The sequence below is a fragment of the Chanodichthys erythropterus genome, chromosome 12 (assembly GCF_024489055.1).
Source record: "Chanodichthys erythropterus isolate Z2021 chromosome 12, ASM2448905v1, whole genome shotgun sequence".
Taxonomy (NCBI): domain Eukaryota; kingdom Metazoa; phylum Chordata; class Actinopteri; order Cypriniformes; family Xenocyprididae; genus Chanodichthys; species Chanodichthys erythropterus.
Genome location: NC_090232.1, coordinates 47,430,531 through 47,453,968, shown reverse-complemented (window position 1 = coordinate 47,453,968; position 23,438 = coordinate 47,430,531). Strand labels below are relative to the sequence as shown.

General features: G+C 36.4%; 1 protein-coding gene across 2 annotated transcripts; it reads left to right on the top strand.

Annotated features, from left to right (window-relative positions):
• Positions 1-3,205: 3,205 nt before the first annotated feature.
• Positions 3,206-20,191, top strand: dennd1c (DENN domain containing 1C). 2 transcript variants are annotated; one of them, XM_067402967.1, is made up of 23 exons: positions 3,206-3,385; positions 4,359-4,423; positions 4,774-4,817; positions 6,586-6,635; positions 6,737-6,856; positions 7,123-7,192; positions 7,782-7,862; positions 7,945-8,019; positions 8,330-8,383; positions 8,473-8,583; positions 11,631-11,731; positions 13,462-13,507; positions 13,600-13,701; positions 13,776-13,901; positions 13,982-14,083; positions 15,227-15,317; positions 15,402-15,442; positions 15,557-15,607; positions 16,124-16,171; positions 16,281-16,400; positions 16,687-16,775; positions 16,851-17,058; positions 19,002-20,191. In XM_067402967.1, the coding sequence occupies exons 1-23, from the start codon at positions 3,369-3,371 to the stop codon at positions 19,740-19,742; spliced, it is 2,553 nt and encodes an 850-aa protein (XP_067259068.1). In that variant the 5' UTR covers positions 3,206-3,368; the 3' UTR covers positions 19,743-20,191. The 2 variants fall into 2 exon arrangements, with proteins under 2 accessions (XP_067259068.1, XP_067259069.1); XM_067402968.1 differs by lacking the exon at positions 7,945-8,019 and having other exon boundaries at positions 19,002-20,190.
• The last annotated feature ends 3,247 nt before the right edge of the window (positions 20,192-23,438 follow it).

Here is a 23,438-nt window from a genome sequence, read left to right as displayed (position 1 = left end):
TTGTTTTTTTAAAGTGGTGGTTCACCAAAATTGAATGTTAAAAGCTTTTCACAATTATTTGATATGTCCATTAAAAATTATTGCATTTAATTTTTATCACAAAATGTCATATTTCTATTGTATACTAAGCATTTTGTCAGGTCCCTGAGACACTTAACTAAATTTGTAAATGTTCAGTGTCTTTGACAATATTGTATTTTTATACTTTATTTTGGAAAGTATATATATAAAACAATATTTTATAAAAACAGACTATAAAGTTATGTCCCTCAGTCTGAACTCAACCCTGGCATGCCAACCACACCAATAATTTAGACTTTGCCGATATGTGACACAATCAGAAATTACATCATTCAGGTCTCTAACAGTGGTGCAGAAGATAAGTATACTATTTTTATTCATATTTTGACGCTTATTATAGTCAGGGAGGGTACTGTCATGCTCAACAACTCAACCCCATCACATAAAAAGATGAAACATTTTATTTTAATCAATACGTATATACAATGTACTTATTTCATTGCTACCATATATGGTCTACTCTCCTACACTACATAAGGAGCAGTGGCCATTTTGAGCAAAAAAAAAACTATGTCACATATCTGTATATTCAGTATTTCACTTAATTTAGGTAGAATTATATATATATATATATATATATATATATATATATATATATATATATATATATATATATATTTAGGTCACCGTGATTTTGCCAAGTAAGACGTTCCTGGATCAACATTTTGTCTGAAAATTTAGTCTTGACCCTATTCCTACCCCTAAACATAATCCAACCCATAACTTAACCCTAAAACCAAAGGGGAAAGATCGGTGAATAACATTGATGTAGAAGCACTGTAAAGTTGTCCCACAAATCTGACTGGTTGATTGGAATGTTGTTCCAGGATCAACAAAAATGTTGATCCAGGAACATGTCTTGGCAAAATCACTGTGACCAAGGTTTGCCCTGTTGAAGTAGGCTGTTGGGTTTTGTTGGCAAATCTGTCATTAAAATTCTCAAGGACTTTGGAATCTGAGGCCAAGCCCAACGGCAAGCTGTTAACAAGCTGCTGAACAAGCAAGCTTATGGCTTTGGATTAAGAGGAGGGACATCGGTTGGTCCCTGTAACAATAGGAGCACAGAGTAGGGTAAAAGAGAGGGGGCACAACTGGGATGCCACTTGTCGCCGATGAGCCCCCTGGAGGTGTCGTGGGCACATATCATCGAAACACCAAGGAAATAGGGTGCCCACCTGATGACCCCAATGAAGCTTTGATCCCCTTCCTCTTTTCCCTATTACCTCCACAACAGTTAACCAATCATCTCAGGAAGGTGCAAAGTAAGGGATATAATCATCTAGTCCTTAAATGTAATATATATATAAAATGAAATATGGTTTCAGTAAAGATATACTTACCAATATCTTGACTTTCAATACGTTCCGTGGCTGGGCAGGGTGGTCTCGCATCTTTGTCACCTAGCTAGCCTCTGTTTTGTTTGACAACACTTCGAACGTCAACAGGAAGATACTCCACCCAGGATTGCTTAGAGAACCTTAATTTTTTTTTTTTTTTTTTTAAGAAGGTATTTATTTCTGATTACTACCACTGGACATGAAGGACTAACATAATAAAATTGTGGTTATAGTTAAACATCTAATTTTATTTTATTTATTTATTTATTTATTTATTTTTATTATTATTATTATTATTTTACAAGAATACAGAGACCACATACTCTCAATTTGTCTTTTTAACATAAGTCCCATAAAAATGTGAAAATTATGAAATGGTAGCCTACATAGTTATTAAATCTCTAAGGGGCACATGAGCAGTAATAGGCCTAGATGTTTGTTTTATAACAAGTTGTGTGTAAAATCCTTTTTAAACCAATTCAATTTTGTCCGTAAAGGAGTTTAGAATAAAAGTTTAAATCTGAAAATACATAACTAAATAAATAATAAAAGGTCTTTAATGCCAGAGGTGGGAATGATTTGTTGGAGGTTTGATAAGCACGAACAGTTAGCTGACTGTCACAGAGTGCGAGCCGACCGAGGTAAGATGTAGCTAAACAATTCAAACAACTTCAGTTTCATGTTAGAAACGTTAAATGACTGACGACTATGAAAAGTATTAGACTTTTTTGGTCAAATTTAGCTGTTCTGAATTGAAAATATAGCCTATGTGTGGACGTGGTTCATTCGTAATTGAATGAGAGACATGACGCGTTAATGACCATTTCAGCATGTTAGATTTTATGATTTCTCGTTTCCACAAAATAAATATGGCAGGTTACTGTGAAAATAAGAAACAATCACAATTGCGAGAAATTAAATCACAGTTTTGAGGCAATAATGAGACACAATTACTCATAATTGTGAGTAAAACATTAATCACAGTTACCTTAATTTTTTTTATCTTGAGGTGGAAACGGGCTTCCGTAGAAAGATGGCAAATTAAATCGAAAACGTCCTATTACTACTAACCATTAAATAATATTTTACTCGCGTTCAGAAAGCTGGACATCTTTACGGTTTCCTCAATTTTCATGCTGATCCTCCACTGAACACTAGAGGGAACCAGTTTGCACAAAAATTGGTACCACTTGGATGTACTTTCTAAGCAATGACACTATTAGTCAAAGAAGCTGTCAGAATATAGTGTGTTTCTGTCTGAGAAAGTGTACGTCTGTGAAAATAGGACAAAGTTACCTGTTTGCTCAGCACATGATGATCACCCTTAGTGTTAGTCTAAGAGAGAGAGAGAGAGAGAGAGAGAGAGAGAGCAAACACAAGAGGAATGATGAGAGCATAAAAAAAACAGCAGTGATAGAGGAAGTAAGTTCCTGTGTTTCCTCTTCCATGTGTTTGTTTTCAATCATCACTAGGTGAAAGTGTAAGTTTATTGTGCACAACACTCATTCAACAATTTTTACATAATAGTAAAAGTGCATGAAATGTTACATACAGTGATAAGTGAGCATTTTGAAATAGTCTAATTAAGAGATTTCTGAAGTGATTCAGCCTAAAGATGAGACTCGATCTACCAGAAGGCAAAAAACTCTAGTTCTTATTGAGAATATGCGATTATAAAGTGGATATTATAGCATCAGTAGACCGGCAAACGTCATGTAGGTCTCTCTCGCTCACACACACACACACACACACACACATACACACACACACACACACACAGATCAGGAAGTGCTGTCTTAAGTTGTGTGCTAGTCGGCGGAATTGGCTGTTTGATGTGAGGATGTGTGTGTGCAGAAGCGTGTGTGTCGAAGCATGTTAATAAAGGATCTAATGACTTTGGTCTGCTGATGCTTGAACACCCCCGAATGGGCCCTAACATACAAGTGCATCATGGGCTCCAGGATAAAGTAAGATTCTCTCCGTTTGTCTCTTGATTTCTCTGTTTGCTCATATTGTGGTCTCCTGCTTACTTCCTCTTCCTCGCTCTGTCGTTCTCGGACGCGAGGCTTTTCTATCATGTCACGATTCAGCGAATGAACTCGAACACCAAAACAGCAACATTTGGAAAGTGCCGAGTTGAGGTCTGCAGATGGAGAGTTTGGACAGATTTCCAGTGAGATGCGAGGAGAGCAGATGTTCATGCAGAAGCATTATCTCTCTGTCCTTCATTTCAAGCTGTCTTGTGGAAATGCACAGCGGCTTCAAAAGTCATTAAAATCTGTCAATGTCATTGCATTAGACAAAATAAAAAGTGTCTCTGCGCAATGAAATGCTACAGGATGCACGTCACTTTTCATCATCGCTGTTGCATTGTGTCGGAAATCTGTAGGTGTTTTTGGATGCATTAAGTTCACACTGGTGTAGAAATTCACATTAACTATTAACATCTTCAACACTATCTATCAGGATAGGAAGGAATCATAAATAACATATCGCAAATAAAGACTCCGATCTTTCTCAAATTGTGCTCTGATCTGCCATTAAAAGTCATAGATCTCAATATGAAACATTTCTCTTTAAATTCTCTCAAGAGCAAATGACTGATATTTTGTCATTTATGCAGTTTTTCCTGCCACAAACATGCTGTTAGGATCATTACATTTGCACGAAGGCAATTAAGGCCGGCCAGTATGTTCAGAAGTATTTTCTGTTGATGTGCTTCAACTAATTTAGCAGTCGACCACATCCTGCTCCACGCGTGAAGCGCTGCATTAAGAAACAGAGAAGAACAGAAGATAATGATTCATTGCTGATCCTATTCAGAGTCGCTGGCCATTCTTATATATGTTTCACATCAGACGTGCCTAATGTTTTTCTGGTGTGATTTCAATGATTGTTTTGTAATGATGACTCTTTTGCTCGTTGTTTTGTTGTTCTCAGAGAAAACCCTGATAAAACCTTCTACTGGTTCTTTCAAGCCTCATGTCCAATCGCCAGAGATAAAGGTGGGTACCACACACATACACACTGACTAACTGATGTAATAAACACACATGCACGCACAAGCCTGTCTTTTCTGAGAATGGCTCTTCCTGTCACATGACAGAACCAGAAAAACCGCACAGCAGGGCTGATATACGCTCATCAGAAAGAGAAAAGGCAGGGGAACTAGTTATCATCTGCTATGAGCAGGGTGGTGATGGGAAACACTGACAGTCTAAAGAGAGATGGGGTTGGACCTGTAAGAACCAGGCTGAACTATGTGGATAACTGACCTGACTTTAACCACATCCTCTAGTTGAGAAATGAACTGATGTGCCTGACCCGGGTCTGTGTTTTCTTTCTATTTGAGTAGATCCTGGTGTGCTGTTTCAGTTCCCCGAAGACTTTAATGATGAGGTTAGTCCTCGGGATCATTGTGGTTCTTTCCTTCTGTTTTTTATTTATTTATTTGGTCACAATTTAGAGTCCAATTCTCACTTTTGACTATGACTTTTGCCTTAATAAACTCCTAATTACTGCTTATTAACAGTTTGTAAGGTAGATGTTAAGTTTAGCTATTGGGTAGGGTGAAGGGATGTAGAATATGGTCATGCAGAACAAAGGCATTATTAATATCTGTATTAATAAAAAGCCAATATCCTAATTTGCATGCAAACAAGCAACTTGTTACTAATGAGAATTGGACCGTAAACTAAACCCTTACTGGTAACACTTGCATGAATCTTCAATTAAGCATTAGTAAATAGTTCATTCATCATTTATAAAGCATTAATAGACATTAGTAAGCAGTTTATAAATGCAGCTTTGTTCTTGCATATCTATAATGTGTTTAATAATTGTATTTTCATACTTTATTAATGATCAATTTATCATTTCTACATTATTTACAAACCAGTTATTTAGGAGTTGTCAGTGGTTCATAAGATCATTTAGGAAGTGTAAGTGAATGATTAATAAACTATTTAAATGTACATTTATGCATCTTATTAGTAATATTTAGAGTAATAGTTACTCAGTGTGTTAATAAATGCTTTATTAAGACTGCAATTCATGATTAATTCAGGTAGTTATAAAACATTTATTAGTTGTCAGTTAACTATTTTTGTGAGCTCATCTAAAGTGACGACTGTTTATGCCTCGTAAAGCTTTTATAAAGGAGGTTTAAAGGCTCAGTTATCTTAAACAATACAGTGATACAGAACATAGAACTATTTATTTCAAGATGCAAAAAATGAAACTGTACACTGGATATAACATGAAAAATAAACCTCTGCAATATATAAAATAATTAGTTCTTGCTTAATTTTTGTTGCTTGTTTAGTTCCTTTTTATATTGCAGAGGTTTATTTTTCATCTTATATTAAGTGTACAGTTATACAGTTTCATTTTTTTGCATCTTGAAATAAATATTTTTATGTTCTGTATTACTGTATTGTGTTTAAGATAACTTTAAAATCTCATTTATAAAAGCTTTACGAGGCATAAATAGTCGTCACTTTAGATGAGATCATAAAAATAGTTAACTGACTAAATCTACTAAATGTTTTATAACTACCTGAATTAATCATGAATTGCAGTAGGAATATGTGTTAATAAATCATTTATTAACACACTGAGTAACTATTACTATATGTCTAAATAATAAGTTGTATAAATGTACATTTAAATAGTTTATTAATCATTTACTTACACTTTTTATCTTATCACTATATCTTATGAACAACTCCTAAATAACTGGTTGTATATAATACTTGTATAATAATTTAGAAATTATAAATTGATCATTAATCAATTAATACTAGTCTTAATATATTTGTGTACAGTGTATTAACGATAGTTTATTATATACGTAGTCATTGTTTTAGTCTTTCTAAACTCAACAGTGAAAGGTATTTTAACACATATGAAAAAAGTGAGGATAGATTTTAAACAAAAGAGGCCTTACCGGGTGAATTTGACCTTCAGCCTCCACATCTGGGTCAAAAAATCCTCTCAGATCCACCAACATCCACATTCTGGTATCAAAAACACCCACTTTTTATGATCCACTCCACTTCCTGTTGAACTCGGAAATATCTCACGTTACGCATGTAAAGTGGGTTGTGAATGCAAAGCAATATTTGCACAGACACTGATTGATAATACATCTGCTGTTCTCACACAGGAGTCTCTGCAGTCCTTGCCTCGCTTCTGCTTCCCATATGACATAGAGAGGTGATAATCATTCATTATTAATATTAAATATGGTAATGCACACTCCAGTCTTTTTACCTTTAATGACTGATTAACCGATCGGTCGGTCGGTCGATTGACAGGGCGAAGGACACTGTTGCCGTGCAGCACTTCACATTCGTCTTGACCGATCTGGAGGGATGTCAGCGCTTCGGTTTCTGCAGGCTCACGTCCAGCTCTCAGACCTGCTTGTGCATACTCAGGTCTCAAATGCGCAAAATGCACATGAAACACCTCAGTTTCATCCTCAATGTACATGATTGATGAGCCCTTTTAATTATTAACAGTCTACTTCTCATGGCTGTTGGCTAACCACACTCACTTAGGCTAATTTCCATGTAACAAACTCTACATTAATGTTAGAGTTATGATCTGCTTTTAAGTTCTTAGTTTTAACTCAATGTAAATACATAAAAACAGACTTAGCAGTCGTTTGACCTGACTAAAGTGCGATTTCTTTCACTCTCAGTTATTTGCCATGGTTTGAAGTCTTCTATAAACTTCTGAATAATTTAGCGGACTACGCAACGAAAGGGCAGGTAAGGCTTTAACCCTCTCCTCATGATCCACATTTAAAAAGCTATTTATACACTTACACTAGCAGAAGATCTAGTTAAAGTAGATCTTGATAAAGTCTCTTCTGCTCAGCAAGATATATTTGATCAGAACTCCAGTAAAAACTGTAATATTGTGAATAATATTATTACAATTTTAAATATCTGTTTTCTGTTGTAATATATTGTAAATTTATGTAATTTATTCTTAATTTTAAGCATCATTTCTCCAGTCTTCAGTGTCACATGATCCTTCAGTAATAATATGCTGATTTTCTACTCAATTGTTATTGGTTTTGAATAATTAATAATGGTTGAATAATTAATATCAATGTTGAAAAAAGTTTTTTTTTTTTTTTTTTTGTGTGGAAAATTCAGCTTTGCCTCCACAGAATTAAATTACATTTCAAAACGAGATTTTTAAATAGTAATGATATTTCACAACATTATTGTTTTTTTACTGTATTTTTCATTAAATAAATGCAGCCTACATAAAAAAAAAAAAAAAAAAAATTCAAAACTGTTGACCGTTAATGTATCTAATGCCATTTTATTTATTTGAACACCCTGGAAGACGAATGAGATGAAAGAGCTGCTCTCTGTTCTCTACAAGCACCCTGTCCCTCCGGCGAACGGCTCCATCACGCTGCAGATGGTAAGTTCCGATTGGCTGGTGGAAGTTCCGTTTATGACATAAAGTGTGACATCACAATCAGGGTCGTTTGTTCTTCACTGAGGGAGGAAAGCTAATGATCCGAACTGAGATGCCTGGCATCTTTGGACACGCCCCTAAAGGGGAGGAGTCAACAGGGGTGAGTCCCTGACCCGCTTTAGAACGAGCCGACCGGACTAAACCTTCACTCCAGCATCTAATAAATCCTAATACAAGCCGTAACATGAGATTGACCTAATCCTGCATGTGAAGCTAACCACAAAAAAGGACCTTAATCAATGCTTAACTAAAACACTAACTAACTTGAATAATCACAAAACCTTTGTTCATCTAGCCTAAAACCCTTTAGGCAGACTAACTCGAAGGCCTAACTTCTTTCATGTGGTAGCTGTGATCCAACGCTGCAATTTAGTTTGGCACTTTTGTGAAATAATGTTTCTCTTCATCAGATCCCGTACTTTATCGCGCCAGATCCCAAGGCCTTGCCCTCTATTCCAGAGAGTGTGAGTTTTTCCCGTTGTTTCTAATCTATGATTTCAAAAATGTGTGGATTTGATCTGCCTGGTCATTTCTCGGGTCTTATGTGTTTCAGAGGAACCTGACAGAGCTGGTGGTGGCCGTGGACGTGGGGAACCTGCTGCAGCTCTACGCCAGCATGTTGTTCGAGAGACGGATCCTCATTTACTGCAGCAAACTCAGCACGGTGAGTTCAGTGTGCAGCAGCTTTTGTGTCTTGATTCGCTTCGGCTACTAAAACTTAAATGAAAACAGTAGAGCGTGGCGCTACCAACACCAAGGTCATGAGTTCAATTCAGGGAATGCATGTACTGAACTGCATACCTTGACTGCAATGTAATTCGCTTTGGATAAATTCATCTACCAAAATGCATGAATGTTAATGTGAACCTTAAAAGGAATAGTTCACTCAAAACATCTTTCACCAGCATGTTGTTTCAATCCATATCCCCAGCTAACAGGGAACATTCTCAGAACGTTCTGGCAAGGTTTTACTAAAGTTATAAACAAATGTTCTTCCAGTAATGTTAAAGGATTAGTTCACTTTCAAATAAAATGTTCCTGTTAATTTACTCACCACTATGTCATCCAAGATGTCCATGTCCTTCAGTTGAAAAGAAATGAAGGTTTTTGATGAAAACATTCCAGGATTATTCTCCTTATAGTGGACTTCAATGGAACCCAAACGGTTGAAGGTCAAAATGACAGTTTCAGTGCAGCTTCAAAGAGCTTTAAATGATACCAGACGAGGAATAAGGGTCTTATCTAGTGAAACGATCGGTCATTTTCGAAAAACTTACTGAAAAAATGGAACTGGTGCTGCGTTCGTTCTGTAAGTAGAATAGGGAAGGCGTAGGACATACTGCATAAGCTTTTTGAAGAAAACAAAAGTGCTGTTTAGTCGGAACCACTTAGAAAAGTGATCATTTGTCATTATAAAGCATATACATTTAATTTTTTTTAGAAAAGTACCAATCGTTTCACTAGTTAAGACCCTTATTCCTCGTCTGGTATCATTTAAAGCCCTTTGAAGCTGCACTGAAACTGTAATTTTGACCTTCAACCGTTTGGAGGCCATTGAAGTCCACTATAAGGAGAAAAATACTGAAATGTTTTCATCAAAAACCTTAATTTCTTTTCAACTGAAGAAAGAAGGACGTGGACATCTTGGATGACATGCGGGTGAGTAAATTATCAGGAACACTTTATTTGAAAGTGAACTAATCCTTTAATAGAACATTCATTCAAAATTATCAAGGGCTGTATTCACAAAACATATTAAGGCTAAAAGTTGCTCCTAACTCTTAAAAATAATGTCAGTCTGAAATTTAGGACTCCTAAATTTTTGCTCTAAATTCTTTTTTCTTCTATTTCACAAAGCATTTTAGTGTCAGAACTAGCTCCTAAATTTGTGTAACGTTAGGATTAGTCAAGAGGACTTCTAAGTCTCTAAGACCAAATCACAAACAATCATAAAATGGAAGTCTGCCAGCAATCCACCCAAAGACACTGTACACCATTGAGATGATAGAAGATAGAGCCTTGAGTGCTGAACCTTTTCATCATAAATACAATAAATGTATTGATTTATAGATTTCAATCTGCGATTACGTAAAATGTTCATTTATATATGGGCAAAATGTATTGCATGATGGAGAATAAAACATAGCGGCCAAGTTGAAAATAAGTGCCGATAACCTTGTGGGCAGCTCACATGACCTGAGTTTAAGTTCCGGCTCGTGGACCTTTCCCAATCCCATCTTGCCCCTTTAGCTCTTCCACTTCACTCTTCCACAATGCCAAAAAATAAACCTTTAAAAAAGAAGGAAAAAAAAAAAAAAGAAAATAATGTCAGATTACATGTCAGTTGTTTTCACAAGTTCACACTTACAAGTGATCCAATAGAGCATAATAAGTATATTTCCAAGCTCCGAACTCAGAATTTAGCCCAAAATAGTACTCCTCCATATCCTGAGAATATGAACAAGCCGAGAGTGAGGAGTCGGTGTGACGGAGGGATGCTGAAAACTGTTGAGGTGACTATAGATGTGTCAGCTGTATATGTATGCCTCCTCTTGAGCTGATTACAAAGACCATTCGAACATAGTCCTCCTGAAATTTGTTTACAAAACATCATTTGTCACTTGAATTTTGCAATCTCTCGAGATGCAGACATGTAAGAGGCTGACAATTAGCTGAACATCTACTTGTTTAATTACTGATACTTAGACTACATTTTAAAATCTTTATTTGAATACGGCAACGTGATAACTCATTCTACAAAATTTCTATTAATAAATCACTGACAGAGACACCTCCCCCATCAGCCAATCATTGTGTGTATAGAGACAGAGAGCAATGCGTCATAATCTGAAAACCACGCCCACCGGGGGGGAAAGACATTTAGACATTGTTCTGTTTTTTGTTATAAGTCAGAAATGACATGGAGGCAGCCTCACGCAATACAAAGTCAATGGAGACGGATTGTTTTCCCCCGTGGTGTGGGCGTGGCCTAAATGTGCTCTGTCTCCCTTATGTAGCCCCGCCCTTTTTCAGCATTGCGCTCATTGTCTTTTGACTTCCACAGCGATCTTACGTATTTATGAATAAATAATTATAAGAATTACATATAATATAAATTAAAATTTTCCTGGTCTACTGACATTTGTTAAGACATCTGCTTTAAACATTACAATGCTCATGATAACTTTTGTTAACTTTACAATAAGTAAATCCACTTCACCAGCTAATTATTCTTCACCAGCGATGCTATAGAAATATACAGGGCTACTGCAAAAAATGGAAGTTCATGCATGTTTCTCTGTCGCATAAGGTCTATAGTTAGTAAGCGTGATGATATCATCCATATGAACGAGGTCAATATGCTATAATAAAAAGTAATCTTCCATAAATTATGTCAGATCACATATGAAACATGCAAGTGCATTTTGGTGCAGCTTTCTAAATCAACCCAACAAAGAGTACAATGGTCAAATGGACTTGGTTCCTCATCAGAAACCCCAGTGCAAAAACGCCTTAACACCTAACCAGGCATGACACAAAAAATCTACATGCAAAAAAATCATCCTCAGATTGTCTGAGAATTTGTCATTTCTTTCAGCGAAGACAGAAAAGTCCCTTGATACTATAATTTTATTGTTTTGCATGTAGTCAGGACAGGGCTTCATCAAACATGCACCAAACAGCAGCTAACAGTGTTTTGTGTGTGTTCAGCTCACGGCCTGCGTACACGCGTGTAACGGGATGCTCTTCCCCATGTACTGGCAGCACATCTTCATTCCAGTGCTGCCACCTCATCTGCTGGACTACTGCTGGTATGAGACACACACGTACATGTGGTTTAAGGGGACTCTCCATGGGCGTAAAAGTCGACGATTGACTAATATTTTGCCTCTGCAAAGAATAACTAATATCAATTGTAATATTTATTTATATTAAAATAACACTTTAAAAACATGAACTCAAAAAGATAACTTTTATTTTAATTTTATTTAATTATTTTTTAATAAATTATTTTTGTAGAGAACATGTAGAGCTTTTAAATAAGGTCTATTAAAGGAACACTCCACTTTTTTTGAAAATAGGCTCATTTTCCAACTCCCCTAGAGTTAAACAGTTGAGTTTTACCGTTTTTGAATCCATTCAGCCGATCTCCGGGTCTGGCCACTTTTAGCATAGCTTAGCATAGTTCATTGAATCTGATTAGACCGTTAGCATCTCGCTCAAAAATTATCAAAGAGTTTCAATATTTTTCCAGGCACAATGATATTTGGCAGCGTCTCTCACAAATGTCTCCATGGTTGCAAGGCACGCTCCCTGTGCAAGCAGGGGGTCACAGGCGGTGTGTAATATCATTGTGCCTGCTGCACCCATGATACGGCAGCAAAGTTTCTTGATTATTACGCCGGAATGAGAGTATAGTTCCTAGCCATATTGGCCTAGAAAACCTCAACTTTTCATTTTCCATCGGTCTTAGTACACGATTTAACTACAGAAGAGTCAAGTTTTAAATAGGAAAAATTTCAAAACTCTTTAGTCATTTTTGAGCGAGATGCTAACGGTCTAATCAGATTCAATGAACTGTGCTAAGCTATGCTAAAAGTGGCCAGACCTGGAGATCAGCTGAATGGATTCACTCAAAAATGACCAAAGAGTTGCAATATTTTTCCTATTTAAAACTTGACCCTTCTGTAGTTACACCATGTACTAAGACTGACGGAAAATGAAAAGTTGTGGTTTTCTAGGCCAATATGGCTATACTCTCATTCCAAGGAACTTTGCTGCCGTACCATGAGTGCAGCAGGCGCAATGATATTACGCACCGCCTGTGACCCCCTGCTTGCACAGGGAGCGTGCCTTGCAACCATGGAGACATTTGTGAGAGACGCTGCCAAATATCATTGCGCCTGAAAAAATATCGAAACTCTTTGGTCATTTTTTTGAGTGCAATGCTAACGGTCTAATCAGATTCAACGATCTATGCTAAGCTATGCTAAAAGTGGTAGACCCGGAGATCGGCTGAATAGATTTGAAAACGTAAAACTCAACTGTTTAACTCTAGGGGAGCTGGAAAATGAGCCTATTTTTAAAAAAAAATAAGTGTTCCTTTAACATTTACAGATACAACATTCAGTTTTAATAATGTATTAGAAATGTTAAATATTAACTAAGATTAATTCATGATTTATAAGTATTTTTCACAGTTAGCTCACATCAACTAATACTGTTAACAAATGGAAATTTATTGTAAAGTGTTACAGAAAATTGATGAAAATAAAATTTCAATAACATAATGCAGACAGAAGTTATAAATGAAAATAAAAACCAGTAAAGAAAAGAATAATAATAAAGAGCAATCTCAAGGAGTGCCAAACGCTAGAAAAAAAAAGAAAAACATATTAAATACATATAAAAAAAAACAAATACAGTATATATATATATATATATATATATATATATATATATATAAAAGCCTTTAGGTCAGTGATTGAAAACACATCTTCTGTCAACGCCGATTAATTCTACCTCACCTTCATTTTTTTAGCGCGCCAATGCCATACCTCATTGGAGTCCATTCCAGCCTGGCGGAGGTACGATGATAATCTCTCATTTTAGTGTTTTCTCTCAGTTTGTGTCACATAAACATTCACATTACGGTTCCTTCTGTGTTTCGTTGTAACAGAGAGTCAAGAGTCGAGCTCTGGAGGACGTGGTCATACTAAACGTTGACACCAACACATTGGAGTCGCCCCACGAGGACCTGAAAAAGATCCCGGCCGACGTGGTGAGACTCGTTTTCTCCTCACAGGTCTCTGACACACAATGGTTGAAGGTTTACGGCAAACACTGTTTCTACAGGTGGCGGGACTGAAGGTCAGGCTGAAAAGACAGGCGGCATCGGCCGGGTCAGGGGTCGCTCACGCTTTCCTCCGAGCGCAGGCTCTGCTGTTTGGAGGATATAGAGATGCCTTGCAGTCGCCTGCTGTGAGTGAGGAGAGTTTAGATAAACATTAGTCTTAGGTTTATAAATGCTCACTTCAATGTTCCTCTCTCTTACTTTGAAGGAAGGGCCGGTCGTGTTCTGTAACGAGTTGTTTCTGAGTCATAAGTCTCAAAGCATGCGGGAGTTTTTGGAAAGCGCCGTTCACCTGCAGTGTTTCAAAGAGGTAACTGCAAGCACACGCATCCACAATGTCAGTAATTATCTTAAGGCAAGATACTACAGGCAAAACTGTTATTTTTTTCATGCACTGGTCGAGTTTGAGGGCTATTTTGCTTCCATAACACTAGTATAAAGAAAACATCCAAAATACACATTTAAGTGTTGATTTTATTTTACTTTATCTATTTACATATACAGATTTAAATTACAATTCATAACACATTTTCATGCTTGAACCTACATAGATTTGTAACAATTTGCATAATGCCTGCCAATGGTCTTCACCTGTGAACGTCTACTTTGACCCTCAAACACTGTAGTTGTAGCTGAGACTAGAAGAATTTGGTTTGTGTCGTTCATCGAGAAGATGCTGTTTTTGGCCCTGACAAGTGAAAAAAATGCACTGCAAGTGGTCGACCTATCACAACAGACTGGGCCATCTGACCAGTCAGAGCAGAGCAGACCAGAGTAGAGGAGTCCCTCGAAAGGAATGGGTTTAGAGAGAATACTTTATCAAACTTTATGTTTCAGACAGTGTGAGAAAAGAGCTGATGCAACAATGTAAAAAGTTTTTTTTTTTTTTTTTGATGATGATGGATGCATACAAACCTACTGTAGGGGACCTCAAAAACAAAATTAGGAACCTTTAAAATAGAATAATAGGGGTATTTAAAAAAAAAAGAGATATCTGTGGTTAATCAACTGTTAACATTTTCTCAATTAGTCTATTTTATGAATTATTAGTTAAAATGTCGTAAAAGTAATTCACCCAAGTATCATTCACTCACCCTTCATGCCGAAAAACCACTTTCTTCCGTGGAGCGCAAATGGAGATGTTTTGAAGAATGTTCAAGCTGCTCTTTTGCATTGAGCTGCAAAAAGAGCACCATAAAACTTTCAAACATTGCCAAATGTTATATTTACAGTTTTCAGAAGTCATACAATAGCTTAGCAACTTCTGCATCATCATATTCTAACTTGTATGCAACAACCAATTGCATTTGGTGTTATTCTACTATTGAATATTCACAAGAGCAAATGACATTTGAGCTTACCAATGGTTGAAACAGACATTTAAACAGACTTAAATGTGTAACCGTGACATGACTGCATATTATCTACCATTATAATCTAATTTTGTCCTCAGTTTATTGACGGACGGCTGGAAATGCTGAACCAGGGCAAAGAGCCGGATGATGCATTTGAGGAAGAGGTGCTGCAGTGCGGAGCTTCATCAGGTGCGTATTTACGTTCATCAAAGAATCAGATTAGTTTATTTTGGTGCTCATTTTAACATCTCTTCTGCTCTCAATTCCTCTCAGGTGGCTCTAAACTGTGTCGGCAATGGGTAGGAAATTTAAAGGTGCGTTTTACTCAGACAGAAACTATAAAGAGATACTACTCGCACTATATTTACACTGGATATTTTCAGTATGCACAGAATACCTACAGTTTATATATATATATAACTTTACAGAAAGGGGGAGGAGCCCTGATCGTGACATGGAAGTCTACAGCTAACAAAGCAGTGAGTATATACTTTATGTAATGTTTTTGAAAGAAAACTCTCATGGCTTCATTTATTTAATGACAAATACAGTAAACAGTAATATTCTGAAATATAGTATTCAACATTTGAAGTGGATCAAAAAAGTTCAAAGTGTATATATAGGACAACTTTGATGAAGGGTTTGGATCCACTTCAAATTTGACTACGGTATTATTACTCCAGTCTTCAGTGTCACATGATCTGTCAGAAATTATTCTAATTTGATGATTTAATGATCAGTGAACATTTATGATTATTATCAATATTGAAAACAGTTGTGCTGCTTCACATTTTTGTGGAAACTTGAAAAACAAAATGTATTGATGAATAGAAAGTTATAAAAAGAACAGAATTTTTTTGTAATAGCATTTTTTTATGATGTTACCAATGTTTTTACTGTCACTTTCAATCAACTTGATTCATCCTTGCTGAATAAAATTATTTCTTTCAAAAAAAAAAAAGTTACTAACAAAAACCTGTTAATTTCTCACTCAGACCAAATATCACAGCAAATTTGGGCTGAAAAACCTCCTGTCATCAAAGGTGAGTTTATGTTCTATAAAGTATATGTGGTTCCACTTTGTGTACAAAATAAGCAAGTTAATTTACATCTCTGTGAATTTACATTGAACCTTTGGATTTTCCCTCTCAGGATCAGACAGAATCTCACATGCTACAGAGAGGCGGGTCTGTGTGTGGGACGCACACTTATCGCCTCATCCAATCAGACTGCCTTCAGAACCGTCTACCAATCACACAGCACTTTGGCAGGGTGAGTGACACCTGAAGGCAACTAAATACATACATTAATATTATATACAATTAATTGCATATTTTTAATATTTTATAGAATCAAAGGCAGCAACTTGGGAAAATGTCCATTTCTTTCTTTCAAAAGACCTAAAAAAAAAAAAAAAAAAATCATCCAATTCACCTGAGTGTGAAAATTGTATCAGTTTGGCTCCACCTTGTGTTCAACCACAGTATAGCACATGCACTTTACTTTCTAAATATGCTTTGTTTATTTTCTATTCTTTCTATGCTGCTTTGTTTTTCAGTCTCGACCACGGCGGCCGGCACGCAAACACCCCAGCCATCCGGACACGGAGCAACAGACACAGGATGACAACAACACCTATGAGGACAGGTGAGAGGAGAGGGAACAGATGCATGCAAGCTTTTCCGTTTAAAGTGTCTCTTTAAAACACATCTCCCTTTGCAGTGTAACAGAAAGCCCTGAGCAGTGTTCTGGCACCAGCGACATACAGGAAGACGAAGATCTTTCTCTCTTGGCTGACCCGGAGGAGATGGACCTGCTCGGGGAGATCTTCGACACCCTGAGCGCTCAGAGCTCCAGAGAGCCGGGCTTACTGTACGGGACACGCAGCCTTGACCTCTTCAGCTCCGACAGCACCGACTTCATCTCACATGTAAGGCCTGGATTCGTTCACTCTTGTCTCACACATCTAAACTGTGCTGGACGGGGCATTTGTCAATGACACAACGTGCAACAAACATGCCGCATTAGTCTGTTGTTTATGAGAGCACATTTTTTGTCCCATAACCAAAACATTAGAAGGTATTTAACCCAAGATGTTATGCATTATGTGTTCTAACAGTGGAATATTTTTTTCCCCATGTGATTTTTAGACAAAATAGCTCTAATAACAACATCTGTAAAGGAATTAGATCATTATTAAGTGATATCATAAGTGTTGAAACATAAGTGTTGTCATTTTCCATTGTGTTTTTTTTCTTTAAAAAAATATCCATTTCTGCTTCATTTAATATTTTTTTAATTGATGCATTTTTATACTTTGATCTCCAAAAAAAATAATTTTGAGTGAACCACTATCATATGCTCCTCAATGTTACTCCTAAAAGAAAAAACTCTTCTAACTGATCTAAAAAGAATACAAATCATAAATGTGTTAAAATTGCACTTATACCCCCCAAAATAAATAAATAAATAAAAATTTAAATAAATATAAATATATGTAAATGTATATAAATAATATTGAAATAAATAGAAATAATATGTAACTTAATATAAAATTATTTTAAAATAAATAAAATAAATACATACATACATGCATACTGGTAAACACTTTCAAATAAATTAATAAATGTAATAATTCTAATAACTATAATAAAATCCCAATGTGAAAAAGTGTTTCCTACAGAAGAGGATTAGGGCCAAGCAATAATAAAAAAAAAATAAAAAAAAAAACATCTCGAGATTAAAGTTGTTAAATTTACAGAAAAAAGTTGTTAAATTTCGAGAAAAAAGTTGTTAAATTACGAGAACAAATTCATTAAATTATGACTTTTTTACGACTTTTTTCTCGTAATTTAATGACTTTATTCTCATAATTTAATGAGTTTATTCTCAACATTTTATCTCGACTTTTTTCTCGAAATTTAACAACTTTAATCTCGAGATGGTTTCATTTTATTATTATTGCTTGGCCCTAATCCTCTTCCGTAGTTTCCATTGTGGTACATTGTTCTGATTTTTATTTTAATTTTTTACAACTGATAAATACAGGGTTATCTAACAAAAAAAAAAAAAAAACATAAAAAAAACCCCACACATTTTTGTTACTTAAAATAAACATTAATGAAATAATACAAAATAAAAAAAAAAACTTTGAAATTTTGCAGCTAGTTGCCAAGGCACCATTTCTCATTTAGTTTAATTTGAGGTATTAAAACAACTAAAACTGAAATGAAAATGAATAAAAGCTCTATGGACGTTAAAAAAAAAAAAAAAAATTACTAAAACTTTAACATTAAAATAAATGGAAAACTATGGTATACCAATGGTACTAAAATAACACTGGAACAGTTAACCTGATTTCACAAAGTACAACATTACAATCAACCAATCAGATTTGATGGACAAGTTTACAGTTTGTCAAGTTTAGGCTTACAACCAGGGTTAAGTGCTTCTACATCAGTGTTATTCACCATCATTTCCCTCTGATTTTAGGGATAAGTTATGGGTAGGTTTAGGGGTAGGGATATGGCTATGATTCAGTTTTCAGTCAGAAATGTTGTTCCAGGATCAACAAAATAGGTTGACCCTGGAACGTATTTAACTCGGCAAAATCAGGACATGCAACAGTTAACAGCAACATTTAATTATTGTACTGAAGATGCAGTAAAAAAAAAAAAAAAAAAGTTTAAATGTTTAATTAGGGCAATTTATGGAGCACTTCAGCCAGATTTAATGTTGTGTTACCCGACTGCTGTTTCTTTAAAACTTGAAATAGTCAAACATGGCCGCCATTCAGCACTGGGAACCTGTCTGTGGAAAAGTTGAAGCACATGCACTTGTCCTCACACTCTCACCATTTAATTTCTCTTTCAGAAGGGTTTCGCCACCCCGAGTCAGGAGAGTCTGAGTCAATCTTTTGGAAACAGCGGAAGTCTTATGAGCTGGGAGGAGGAGCTAGAGGAGGGGCCTGGTGGTGAGAGGGAGGAGTCTGATGCCCTGATTGACAGACCAGAAAATGAGCTTAATGAATTAGAGAAAGACTTGAACGAGTTAGGGGAAAGCCTGTGTTCAGATCTACAAAGTTTAGAAGATGCTTCTCTGGTTCCCGAAGTAGTTTCTCAAGAGGTACAAGAGGATCAATGGTCGAAAAAAGATGGACAAATGAATGGAACAATGGAGGAAAGCTTGGATACAGAGACGATAGTTGAAGAGAGGACAGAGACACAACCTGAAAAAGAAGAAGAACATCAGAAAGAGCACAAAACCACCAGTGACTTGGCGCCAAATGGACCTGCAAATGGAGAAATCGCCTCCGCTGTCACCCTCAATGTAGAGATAGAGGAGCCAAAGGAGAAAAGTGCTGAACCTTTGTCTCCGAAAGTCTCATCTACCGTAGCTCTGTTCAAGTCCAGGTCCTTGACTGACTCGCCTGGTTCCCAAGGAAAGGAAACCCCCCTGAAAAGTCCCATCAGAACCTTCAAAATCAATGTGGGGTCAAAAACAGGTGTGCAGATTGAAGAACAAAGTACGAAATCGCCCGTTACATCAACTCCAGAAGAGCAAGACCAGGCTCCTATTAAGGTCTCCGAGCTGAAGAAGAGATTCGAACATTAGAGCATTATAAATCAAGCATATTGGAGTAAAATGATACTTAAAATGACTTTTTCTCAGATTGTCGAGATTTCAAGTCAACATGAAACGACACTTTTGGATTTTTGTAAAGCAACTGAGTCAAACCAGATAAAACTGATTTTATCCACTGGGTTTGGATTGGATTGTGAAAAGTTGGCAATCTATACTAGACTTTGGGGTTGCGGAAGGACACTCACCTCATGATATGCCTCATGTACCTGTTGGTTGAAACTTGAGCGTCGAAATCAGTCAATACATTTTTTTCTCCCTTTGAAATAATGTACACTGATAAATCGTTCACAATAAGACCAGAAACATGCATTAAACTGGATCCATTTTGATTTTTAAATGTCAACTTTAAAAAAGTAAACTGTCATCAAAGCCAATTCTGACAAATAAAGCAAGTCCAACCCCTTTTACCTAAATATCTTTAATCATTTACAAAAAGGCTTATCAAAGAGAACAAAACAGCAGCAGCTGACATAAAGCAAACATTGACATAAAAAAACGAAAAAAAAAAAAAAACTCAGATGACATCATGCACAGAAATTCAGGACAAAGTTTTTAACCCAAAGATGCATTTTACTGAATAAACCACAATTACATATTCACTTCATCACATTGTTATGATCAACATCATCCTAATAATGATACGTTACAGAAGTTACAAAAAGGCAAACATAACACAAAACGATATTTGGCAAAGTGCAATATACATCTTTTTCTCTCTACCTTTGAAAGAGCTGCAACATAATGTTCCTTTCTGGACATTTAAAGCATTTAATACAGTAACGTTGAACTATTTTAGAGGTAAAGCTGCCGTGTGTCTCCTTCACATGGACTCACAGGTGAGCAAACTTTAAGTACAAATAAAATAAACAAAAACGACAAACTGGTTTGGCTGTCCATGTAAATCATCTGGCTTCTTTTGATAAATGCACTTGCCCATGTCTTCAGACACCAAAAAGTGTTAGCAAAACCTCTTAAAGGCATACTTGAATTCATTTATCACCTATAACAGTGTATTAGAGTGTGAAAGCATTCTTGCATCTCAGTCAAAAATGCTGAATAAATACCCACCACCACTTCGAATGTTCCTTGTTTGTTAGGACTGCGCACATGTGCGTGTGGCATGGCGACTGGACTCCGTATTAACAGCAATGGTACATTATAATGAGAGTTCAGTTTAGGTTTATCAGGTTAACCTTAACAGAGTTGTGGTTAAATCTCTGCATCTTTTCTGAGGGCTGCATTCAGATCAGTCTCTCCTCTTTGGGAAGTGGCAGAGCGAGACCGGGTTTCTCGGCTCCTTGGTTCTTGGTCTGTTTCCGCTCTTCCGCACTGGGCTGGTACGATCCCTCCATCTGCCTCCTTTTACGAAGCACGCACGAGAACAGAACCACAGCCAGAGCCAGCAGGAACAACACCGGCAGGAACAGGCCCGACACGCTCGCTGAACTCATGATGCTCCACACTGAGAAACAAACACAGACTGAGACATATGTACTTTTGTTTTCCAAGGGTGTGTCTGTTTAAGAAGACACAAGATGTGAGCATCCGTGTGCGTGTGAGAGGCAAAGTACTTGGTTAATAGCGACTACACCGTGGTCATTTTGGAAAGGGCATTTTAACCTAGTGGAAGAGCAAGATAGAGGAGAGAGGTGAATTCCTACAATACACAAACACATTCACAGATGAGAAGATAATGTAAAAAAGGGTCCACTGTTCGGCTGTGGACTGATGGGGTTAATTATTAGTCTGGGAGAACAACACAGACCTACAATTACAAGGACATACTCAAAAACCCTCATGTCATTCCAAAGCCATATGCCCAAAGCCATATGGATGAACATTTTTGTTGATCCTGGAACAACATTCCAATCAACCAATCAGATTTGTGGGACAAGTTTACAGTTTATGTCAAGTTTAGGCACTTGGGTAAAGTTGGTTTTATATTCGCACATTCAGACTTCTGATAAATTCAGACTTTCCAATAAATGTACAATAAATTAATGTTTGCGAATTTTAAGCAGCGACATGATATTGACAACCAACGATTGTCAACTTACAACATTTTTCACAGTCGATCAAAATAGGCAAGTATTGTTTTAATGGCATATTTACTTGTGAATGTCCACTGACTGTCCAATGTAGTGTGATTAACAAGACTATTGAATACGGATGTCCGAATGTGCGAATATAAAACCAACTTTACCCAAGTAGTTTAGGCTTGCAACCAGGGATAGGTGCTTCTACATCAATGTTATTCACCTATCTTTCCCCTCTGATTTTAGGGATAAGTTATGGGTAGGATTAGGTTTAGGGGTAGGAATAGGGTTAAGACTAAATTGAAATTCATACGGGTTCGGAAATGACATGAGGACCAGTAAAATTACAGAATTTACAGTACCATAAAATATAGGCTATCATAACACTTTTTGGTCACTATCATGATTGTAATGTTTATTTTTAGAATTTCCAGTCAAATGCTTTCTTCCCTCATATTTTTTAATGCCATTAAAACTATGGGGGAAAAAAACAAGTGTATGAATTAAGTAAATAACATTTCAGAGCTCAACCGACTTTATGAAGTGATCCTGGCAGATTTATAATCGGGTAACATTTATATAGCCAACAAAACTTATGTTACTGACTATCTTTAGAAATGATTCAACTCATTAAAAAGAGATTTTAGGTATAAGGATTACCATTTTCTGGAGATACTGTATTATTAAACAGACAGGAGTGAGAATAAACGAGCTTTGTCTCCTCGTGATGAGACGGTCAGTCAGTCAGTCACGGAATGTAGGCGACGCAGCCGGTTTGACGAGCTGTTGTCAAACACCCTGAGAGTAATAACCCTCCGATTGAAAGAGAAACTAAACTCACCTGAGAAAATGGTGTGACATCCGCGGAGGAAATGTTGTTGTTATTATCATTAATCCAAAACGATCACGACCTCAGCGTCCAAGCGAAGAGAGCGACGCAGCCTTGTTTAATCCGCGGGTTCATGACGGGGATTCTCTCACCTGCGTCCGGAAGCGCGTGAACTCGCTGTACCTGTTCCACTCACGAATCTTACTATCTCAACGCCCCCTTTTTTTTCTTTTCAAAAGCGCGCTCTCACACAAACTCACCCACTGCCAAAATGAATGTCACTGTGAGTTCCTCTACCGGGCAGACTGTGATATTAATAGAAAACAAACTTTTTTTTGTCATTATTTTGTTAGGGTGGATTAAGGGTGATGGGACAGTTTTTGAATTTCCTTGTGCAAGTTTTTTTTTTTTTGTCATAAATGAAAAACATTAGCTCAACACGTGATACATTTCTGTAATACTGAAGATGTTAACTATCAATATGAGGAGGAAACTATGGTATATTATAATGAAAGGTTTGATGACATACACTTTTCTGAAAACTGAGCAAAAAAAATTTTTTTTTTTTTTTGGTAACATTTGGGTGATTGGGACACATATTTACTGTATTGCACATGTTGGTTCATACTTTGATATAATTGTATATGTAATATTTCCTTTTCTGTTCATCATCATTAAGAGTCCATGTTTATTTTTGTTCAACTTTATTTCTTAGTTTGTAAATCCATCCACAAAAGTCATTTAAAACATTTTAAAATCAAGTAAACAAGTAAAAAAATAAAATAAAAATAAAAATAATAA